Source organism: Cyprinodon tularosa, unplaced genomic scaffold (genome assembly GCF_016077235.1).
Source record: "Cyprinodon tularosa strain WSP-4 unplaced genomic scaffold, ASM1607723v1 ctg341, whole genome shotgun sequence".
Taxonomy (NCBI): Eukaryota; Metazoa; Chordata; class Actinopteri; order Cyprinodontiformes; family Cyprinodontidae; genus Cyprinodon; species Cyprinodon tularosa.
In genome coordinates this window covers 93,942-104,089 of record NW_024039054.1, presented here as the reverse complement: position 1 = coordinate 104,089, position 10,148 = coordinate 93,942, and the positions used below count along the sequence as shown (strand labels likewise).

At 35.5% G+C, this 10,148-nt stretch overlaps 1 protein-coding gene across 1 annotated transcript; it reads right to left on the bottom strand.

Moving 5' to 3' along the window:
* Nucleotides 1–2,596: 2,596 nt before the first annotated feature.
* cwc15 (CWC15 spliceosome associated protein homolog) lies at nt 2,597–8,985 on the bottom strand. Its single transcript, XM_038294564.1, has 7 exons — nt 8,883–8,985; nt 7,973–8,114; nt 5,701–5,813; nt 5,511–5,611; nt 3,324–3,434; nt 3,097–3,227; nt 2,597–2,980 (listed from the first exon to the last, which is right to left on the bottom strand). Exons 2-7 carry the CDS (start codon nt 8,101–8,103, stop codon nt 2,851–2,853), a joined length of 717 nt encoding a protein of 238 aa, XP_038150492.1. The 5' UTR covers nt 8,104–8,114; nt 8,883–8,985; the 3' UTR covers nt 2,597–2,850.
* Nucleotides 8,986–10,148: the final 1,163 nt, after the last annotated feature.

The window sequence follows — 10,148 nt, the reverse complement described above, 5'->3', positions numbered from 1 at the left end:
AAACAACAAAAAATAGTTTTCTTGCAAACTGAACAAAAGCAAAGAGTCAATTAAGAGATTAAATCAAACCGTCTCTCTTCACATAATGAAAACCAACTTTTATGAAATATGCAGAGACACGATAATGATTGATTGCGAGAACTCATATTTTGAATATACTAAGATGAAGTAATTTGAACCTAACTTGTAGCCTAATATAAGATACATTAAATGATTTTTCAGGTCAAAATACACTTGGTGAATGCTGTTTGGGGGTTATGGGGGGAATTTTTGTCAAATAACATGTTTGAAAATGAAAATAAATAAATAAATGAATAGAAAATAAACCTAACCCACAAAAGAAACTTTGTTCATTCCTTAAACAATTTTTGCACGTCACTTTCACTTTACTTGGATTTAGCTGTACACACACACACACACACACACACACATATATATATATATATATATATATATATATATATATATATATATATATATATATATATATATATATATATATATATTATATGTGTATATATGTATATCTTTATTATCTTGTGTGGTTTGTTGTGTATATATATCTATATTTATATATGTCTATATATATAGATATATATAGATATATCTTTATATATATTTATATACATATATAAAACTGTTTCTGGAGCGTGTATCAAAACCAATTTCCCTCTGGGATTATTAAAGTATTTCTGATTCTGAAAACATATTGATAAAAGAAAAAAAAAACAAGACAAAAAAAGTAAAGAGTAAATTTGCTGTTTTCCCAGATTTTCATTTTTTGTTTTTATTTTTTGTTTTATATTTATGCAAATGTAATATTTTTTAGTGTTTCCAACATATTTTATATGTGATTTTTTTAAATTTCCCTTCTAGATTATGTTTCACAAACGTCATCATTTTTAAATTGTGTTTTATAATTTAATGTGTAAAAAATTAAGAAAAATCGAATTCATAAAAATCTGAAAAAGATAGATTAAAAAAAATAAAATTTTAAAACATATAAAATCTGTAAAAGAAATAAACAGTTTAAGCAATAACATGTAAAAAGAAAATGTGAGAAAACAGAAAAGGTTAAATTTTTTTATTCATTCAATTGATTCTCATTGGAAAAGAAAACACTCAAAAACCCAACACATTTCAGCTTTAGTGGGTTTGGACCATCCATCCATTTTCTTTACACGCTTGTCCCAAGTGGGGTCATGAGGGGTGCTGGTCTCCAGCAGTCAATGGGTTTGGACCATATTTTATATTAACTTTCGGGTCTTTGATCCGCTTGTTTTGACCTAAACAACTGTTTTGTTGCAGAGTTAGAAGATAAACCTCAGTCACACTCTCAGTTCTTCTACAGCCTCCAGAATAACCCAGAACTTCATTCAATAAATCGTCACCTTTTTACCATGGTCTATTGCAGGCGAAGTATCCCCACAGCATGATGCTACCACCACCGTACTCACGCTGTGCTCGTTTGCAGAGGTGGGTAGAACATTTTCTTGTTTAGTCAAGTAACTTTTTGAAATAAAAAATCTAATTTGAAGTATTACATACCTACATTTCACTTTTTAGTAAAAAATATGAAGCATCTTAGTAAAAATGCTGGCTTCTCTCACCATCATGAGTAACTTTGCCCAGATAAAAAAATAAAATTAAAAAGCACACCAGATGCAGTTCAGACTTAATGTTATTTTCTATCTGCTTATTCTGTCGTGTCATTTGGACGTTAAATAAGCATTTAAATGTATTTTATACCAAAATGAATCCTCTTCTAATCTGTATACATTACATACTATAAGCACTGATTATGAATCTATTATGGCAACAAAAATGTATTTTGAGGTGTTTTCTTTTATCCACCTATATTTTTGTATAATTACTGCTTTTTATTTTATTCATTGTTTAAAACACCAGAAAATATGTTTAGCAACTTTTTTTTTAAATATATGGGATATCCTCATGAGTAGCAAAATATATTAATACCTCAATATCTTTTTTTTTTTTTTTTTTACAGAATTCTTTACATTTAGGGGCAATGAGAGGGACAGTGGGTATGCATAATCAATTGTTCTGCTTTTCAGACACTTTAGATTGATCAATATCTGAGGGTATACCTTTAAGTTTATTCAACTGGTAATTTCGTTTTGTTCCATTCTGTCTTAAAACTATAAAAAGGACACGTAATGAGGCGTTAAGATTATATTAATAAAATGTTTAGGTTCTGTTTTTGTACATATTGCTTAGATGATCACCTTTAGTAGTGGAAATAGTCTAAAATAAATGTATTTTTTCATTAAGTTCAACCTTTGGGTTCTCCAGACACTTCTGCTGGGGTTCTTTGAATTTTTTTTTTTCCCCATAAACTGACTGCATCACCTTCTGCAACATGTTTGCAGTTTTTAATCCATTCTCAGCACATTTGAGCGTTACTGGTGCTATGACTAAGACAGTCCAGTTGTTTTCCTCTGTGCAGGAAAGTCAGACCCATCATCTATGTGATGTTAATCTTAGAAGAAAATAACATCTGTAAATGTATCACCATAAAAAGGCATACAGAAATATTTCAAAGTTTTCATTTGAAAGAGACGTTTCACAGAATTTCTCTTTGCAAAGCCGTTGTTTATTGAAATAAGAAACAAAAGAGAAAAACATTTAATCACATTTTAAAATGTTTTCACAAGGTTTAAACAAAGGATGAAAGTTGCCAACTCATTTATATACAGCTTTTTACCTGTTGACTCTGCATTTTAACACATTTCTACACCAATAAATGCCACCAATCATTGGAGGCTTGGAGATGAAATGTATTTTAATAAAAAAAAAAAAAACAAAACAATAAAGGGTGCAGAAAGTCTTTTACTTGACGTATTTTTCCATAAACTTCTTGTGGAATTCAGAGCGCAGCGTATCATTCACAAAGCGTTTCTCCTTCCGTGCATCGTCCACTCCTTTGGCACAGTTTTTAAACACAACATCATCGTCCCATCTAGAGAGATAACAAATAAGATTAAAGACGGAGTCTTATTATGCATTAATAAAGCCAGTAAAGGCTTCCCATGCTCCCTGATGCTGTAAATTGGAGTTTCTGTCAGACAGACTTGCCTCCTTTTGACTCTAAACGTGTTCTGAGGTTGGTTCTGTTGCTGCTGCTGTCCTGCCAAATTGATCAGTGGATTTCCACTCAAGATATTTTCCATTCGAATCCTCTCCTCCTCCGCCTTCTGCTCTCGTTCCTAAAGCAGAAAACAGAAAGAGAATGATAAACTCCTTTCTAACAGAAGGTGAGACACATTATAAGACTTTAGAACATGCAGAAACATCAAGTTTACTTTGCGCTCCTGCTCCTCGGCTCGCTCCTTCTTGATCTTCTCCAGCTCAGCGAGGAGGGCTGCAGTGTCATCATCGTCACTGTCTTCCTCGGAGTCCTCATCTTCATCCTCCTTAAAAAAATAAAGGACATACCGGTACAAGACGTTTAGGATTTTAAACTGTCAGCTTGAAGACAACTGTCAGAGACCAATGTGTTAATTAAGGACTGTAAGGTGCATCATCAAAAACTTTGCATGACAAATCATTGATATGAATTAAATAACATCATGATATAAAATAGAGAGATTGAAATATTGTCCTGCACTGTACAGCATGAGTTCATGCTCCTCTGCTTTTTATATTCTGTCACATTCTCTCCTGCTGATGCGTTTCTGTGCGTTTGACAACATTTGTCTCTTCAAGGGAGAAAACAATCAGATAAAGTAACCTGTCTGTGATTGGCTGCTTTCCAGGAAATCCCCTCTTGATACAGTACTGTTTTTATCCTAGTTGCTGCTATCATTTTTAGCTAAGCATCTTTAGGCCAATGGCTGTTCTCTTACAGAGTTAATATCTGGTTTAGTCAAGTAATCATTAAATAACTTAGTTTAACACAGACATGAATGTGTTCTGACAGCAGCAGTATGCTCTGAAATGATTCATTTTAAATGAGGAACTTCATGTGAGCTAGCCTAGCATTAGCTTCATTGTTTATATTTGGGAAGGTGTTGCTTGAATGACCTGCTACTTATAGCTGAATTTACATTTACAATCAGTTTCAATCCACTGTTATATACTATACTGATATAAAATTAGAATTGTAGTCTTGAGGTGAACTGCAATTAGCCTGAGGATGTTAGTTAATGAAGTCTAGCCGCAACCAGGAAGAAAACAGTAATGTGTCAAGAGGCGGGATTTCCTGAATAGCATCAACAGCAGTCCAAAGCAGCAGACTCCAAAGATGGGAAACCAGAAATTTTGCAGCAAACCAGAGAAGGGGGGGGTTCGATGTTAATAATTTTATTTTCAAATGTTGTATAATACAAGACCTTCAATTAAAAATATAAAAGCATACCAACAGAAAATATTAGATTTTTACATTCCGGTACTTGCAGTTTTTAACGACACACCTAAAAATTTCAGCTCATGATTGGCAGTGACTGGCTGGCTTAAGGGAGCCGTCACTCAATGCTACCAGCTGTATGTATAACAGGTGGTAACAAATGCAGAATATTTAGAAGTAGGATCATTATCCTGATAAACTGACTTCATGTATGAAATTTTGAAGTTTACTATATCCCATAAAAATATCTTAATTAACACTTTTCCCCACTTATCAAAGCCGCTCTCTCCAGTACATCTGAAACCCATACAGAGAAATGATTCTGATACCAGTCTAGGTTCAGGCGTTGGAAGCCTTTTTGAACCCAACATACCGTAAATTCTCTAATATTGGCCTGTATTCCAATAGCGGCCGGGTCTCTAATAATGGCCGGTCTCGCTGTCAGAGGAGGTAAATAATGGCCGGTCTCTAATACAGGCCGGGGCTATAAACGTTTTTTCTGGGCATACCTCAACATTATACTTGTGGTAGTAAGTAACATACAAGTACCACAGCCCTGCGCAGCTGGACGACAGGCCGACTGCTGCCCGTCTGCGCGAGGAAGAGAACAGACACGCAGCACAACATGAGGAGCAGCGCGAGTGATGAGGAGATTAAAGGGAGAGATGAAGAGGAGGAGGAAACTGAGGAGGAGGATTAAACAGAATTGGAGGATTTTTTTTTTTTTTTTTTTACTTCAAACCAAGCGAGACATGGTAACTGTACTTTTTCAATAAATGAACCTAGTGTTTTATAGGTTCAAATAGACACAAAATCTCATTTTTATTCATTCCACTGGTAGTCTGTTTTGCTCAAATAGCAATAGAGGCCTGTCTCTAATTCTGGCCTCTATCCAATAAAGGCCTGGACCGCGATGCACTTGAGTGAAATAAAGGCCCGGGCCTATATTAGAGAATTTACGGTATGCGTGTTGTTTGTTGGTGAGGCTTTAAATACAGAGAGGAGAGATCACAGTAACGTAATCCATTCCACAAAAGAATGAAGTAGATATCTTAACACCTTTTTATCAAGATTATAACATTTAAAAGCACACAACAATGATTAACTTTAACATGAAGAGATGGCATTCCCAGATCACACTCACATCAGTCAGAGGGTCATCAGCATCAAGGTTTGCTGCTGGGATTTGATCCAGTCTGGGCCTCTTTGAAGATGATGAAGAGGAAGATGATGATGTGGTGTGTTCTGGTAGAATGAAACAATAAATAAAATCACAAAAAAAGAACACATGTCATAGTCAAAAACAGAGTAATTGGCGATTTTAAGGAAGGTACCTCTGGGTCCCCTCTCTCTGGTCTTTTCACGTGCAACAACACGCTCCCTCTCCTCCAGCTCTCTGCGGAAGTCACGGGCACGCACCTCCTCTGGGGCATCCTGGGTAGGTTGCCTGAGCATAAGACATTAACTAATTAGGGATGATCCCACCAGCTAATTTTATTTTATCTGCAATAACTGGATTAGCTGCACTTTGCCCCCTACAGGTTTAAAATCACTTAAAAAAAATATAATTTAACTCAATATTAACTTCTTATTTGAGACAGTTGAAGTTTGGCATTAAACTATCAAAGAAAACAAAGCCACAGTATTCTCAGTTCCTACTTTTTTACAAAATGACAGTTTGTAAAATCCCAAACTGGACCTTTGACTGAAAAATAATTATACCAGGTTAAATAATTTCTCCATCATCTTCTGCTTTTAGAGATCAGGGGGTGGGAATAACAGGCTCCCCCTTTCCTAGTAACATTTAGCTACTCATTCTGGAGGACAAAAAGGCCAGAAATTACACACAGCCTCCTCCAAACAGACTATGAGTCTGTCCCAGTAGGACAAGTTCAGAAGGCATCCAAATAAGATGCCAATGTAAACCTGGCAGTAGATGCTTATTTTGGCAGCTTACTTCAGAGGAACTCTTTCTTGTAGCCCTGATTGATGATCACAGATTTGGATCAAATGGTAGGGCGATGATAAATCTAGAGCTCAGACAATTAATTCAAACATGTTAATAATCACTTTATTGGATTTATAGTTATATATATATATATATATATATATATATATATATATATATATATATATATATATATATATATATATATAAAATGATTGTATATCTGGAGCGTGTAACAAAAGTAATTTCCATCTGGGATTATTAAAGTATGTCTAGGGCTGGGTACCGAACATCGGTTCTTTTATGGTACCGACCGAAATGCCTCGTCTTTCGGTGCCAAGTTTCGGTGATTGGCTGTAACACATCACGTGATTGCGTCATCCAGGAAAAATACACAGGTGGTCACGCCTACAGCCAGGGTTCATGTGTATCTGTTGTGAACTGGTTGCGAGCATCGTGGAACCCCTTTAAAATACCCCCCAGGTCAAAAGTGTGGCTTCACTTTATTAAGACTGATGCCAATAGTGCGCAATGCATTACATCGTGCACGGAAACAATTTAAGAGCGGAAAGGTGCTCAGTTTTTGACTGCAAGAAGAGCGGACCGCAGCTGGCGCAACCATCTTCCTCTCAGCAGCCCGTGGGCAGAGCAAAGCCTGCTGCGTTCACACCGGACGCAGCAGGAGCAGCAAAATCGCGTCTGCTGCTTCCTTTTTGCTGCTTGTACCAGCTTCTGACGCGCGGCTGAAGCAGCTTTGCTGCTCTGGCTGCGCGGTCGAAAAGTGGCTCTGACGCGCGTTGGGTGGAGCTTCACTATCCTTTCTCTGCCTTGCAGCTATATTTGCTGTGATCAGTGGGAATAAAGTAGTTTTATTAAGTTTTTAAGTGGGAAAATCCACCTGAAAACTTAATCAGTGCAGTCAGTTCATTCAGATTACCATCCTGCCTTCCAATATTATTTCTGTCGGAGCCGCTCAGACCCCCACATACCAGCGGTGCGCTGACAGTAGGAGTTCCATTCAACGGGCTTGTTTGTCTCCTGAGAAAGCAGACATGTTAATTCTTCTAAAGAAAAACTGCTAAGTAAAAAGGTCCTCACAATGTAACAGTGAATATTAGACACTGACTTGTTTGCAACTGTTCTTCTTCACTGAATTTTTTTTTTTTATGTAAGAGGAAAAATGTAAATGGAAAAATCAGAGCTTAAAATAAAACTCAAGATTTGTACTTTATTATTTTTTGTAATTTTCTTTTTCTTTGAATTGATGTTATAAAAATGGTATCGAAAAAAGTATCGTTCAGGAAGAGGTATCGAAGTGAAGGTATCAGTATTGGTACCGGCACCGAAACTTTTTGAATGATACCCAGCCCTAAGTATGTCTGGTTCTGAATTAAATTATTAGTATTTATTTCAGCAACTGCAATGGGCACAACTCTTAATCCATAAACATTTGTTGAAAGGTTTATATCTGACAATGAATAATCTGTTCGGATGTTGTTAATAGAGGGACATGAATTAGATGTGAAATTTTGCATTTTCAACACGCAAGAAAATCTTTGTATCCCTTGAAATGTCAAAAGAAACCATCCGCTTCTCCTTTGCAGAACCCAAATATATAATGTGATCTTCTGAATTAGCTAAATGTTTGATCCACTGACCTGTACTTAATCTTGGTGTGACCGGGAAGATCTCTGCTGGAATACTGTTTGGAGAGAGCACTCAGATCCCCCTCTCCTTTCCCCCTGCCCCCCCTGGCAGGCTCAAATGTTGGTCTTGCAGCTGTAGTCATCTTGGACGGCTCTGTTTTATCAAAACGTTACAGATAAATAAGAAAACATCTTTTGAGAAAACAGTATTTTCGATATGTTGAAAAGTTTTCTAGCATCACGGTAGAAATGTAAGGAAACCCAGTAAATATTAATGTGTTAATATGGCTAAATCTGCTTCTAACTAGACCAGGGGTCTGCAACCTTTCATATCCAAAGAGCCGTTTTGCGAAGAGTACGACCGAATAAAAGTTGTTTAGAGCCGCAAAATATACCATGACTTTTCATAGAAAACCTTTTTTTTTTTTTATCTTGTATAGGAAATTAGTTGTTGCCATCTCTAACAATTAATTCATATATTCTTAATGTTAAAACGTATAATTCTCAAGCTAATTAATAGAAAAATGTCTCTTAAAACATATTTCTGGTTCTTTTAATCTCATTCTTTTCCATCTTATAAAAAACGCTAAAGCTATTGATACCGGTATATATTATAGTAAATTATTTAGCTCTTTATATACATTTTAGCCGCTATTAAGAGCCGCTGGAGAGGGTCCAAAGAGCCATATGTGGCTCCGGAGCCACAGGTTGCAGACCCCTGAACTAGACGAACAAGTTAGCATTTTAGCTAAAGAGATGCTGACATGCTAACATAGTTTAACACCACTTATCCCGTCATATATGACTCATAAATATTCCAAATCTTATTAAACAACAATATTATAGAGAACTGTGTACCTTTCTAAGGTATGAATAAAACACATGAAAAAGTAGTTTTTTGTTTACCCGTGTTGACACTTACCAAGATGCTAGCAAACGACAGGGTACCCCAGCTAAGCCTTGTGACGTAGCTTCCGGAAGAGGAAAAAAAAAAAAATTCTTCTTCTTCTTTCTTAGAATGGCGGACTGAAGACAGTTTATAGGTGCATACCGCCACCTGCTGTCCATGAGTGTGTATCTCTGTAGTTCCACCTACTATATTCTATTTTTTATTTTTGTGTTATGTAAAAATAAAAACGATGCTTTATTAATAACCAAATTTTCCTCCCTATCTCCATCGTTCCCTAAAATTCCTTTAATACTCCATTCCCTCCCTTTTTCCATAATTACTTTCCTCATCAAAAAATCTAATTATTAAACTCGGATCAAATAAATATATGATGCTGAACTGCACAGATTATACCTATGTAATGAATTTACTTTTGAAACTTTATTGCGTTTCTCAATTAATTTTTATTTTTCAAGCAAGATCGGGAACCAGAAGAAAAAAAATTGCACCACCGTTTAATGTGTTTAATAAAGCTTGCAGTTACACAAAAGAGTTGGTAAGGGGCAGATATTGGCAACCTAAAAAAAACGTTTAAATTTTCTTATGGTAATTGTTCGTCTAGCACATAAACATTATTTTTTCACGTTTTATTAAGCCAGCCGAAGATTAAGGCATAAAGAACTAAAACTCATGTTTATACTGGGACATAATCAACACTAGAAATTAAGTCATTGTAAATCAAAACTTGAAATCCAGTTCTGCTGTTTTTGGATGATTGGCTATTTTAGGTTCTTCAGTGTCATAATGTAACCCCCATGTTAATACAAACAACAACAGAACCATATACTAAACAGTATAACCATTGTGTACAAACATTATAATTATTTTTATGCAACAGATGACTTAGTCCTAAAATATTTATTTAGTCTGCTTGGAGTACAGTGCAGTTGACAAACCCTTAAAATGGGTTTTGAAAGTGGAGAAAAAACTGACAAGCCTCCTCTATGTACGGAGACACATTCATTTAATGACTTTGATTTAAAAATCTCTGCTTAGCCAGACTCCTTCATATTTAACAACCCTCTGCTGCAAAAATTGACTAGTCATTTCACTAAAAAGACTTTTTCCTTCCTTGATTTTTCCAGAAATTTGAACGTAAATAGGGAAACAAGCATTTAACATTTATTGCTGCAACAGCATGACACCATCTTCAGTGAGAATTTGAGATGAAGGATCTCATTTCTTTGAAATTATTTTAAACCATTCTTAGAAATAAGCAGTGTGATGCTCTTATTTTAA

What these genes read in the sequence shown, in the direction of transcription:
- cwc15 (XM_038294564.1), bottom strand. Translation starts at nt 8,103, where the DNA reads ATGACTACAGCTGCAAGACCAACATTTGAGCCTGCCAGGGGGGGCAGG. An exon ending in CAGAGAGAGGGGACCCAGAG is followed by an intron (nt 5,612 to 5,700) that starts GTACCTTCCTTA and finishes TCATTCTACCAG; the next exon opens with AACACACCACATCATCATCT. An exon ending in CTGATGACCCTCTGACTGAT is followed by an intron (nt 3,435 to 5,510) that starts GTGAGTGTGATC and finishes TATTTTTTTAAG; the next exon opens with GAGGATGAAGATGAGGACTC.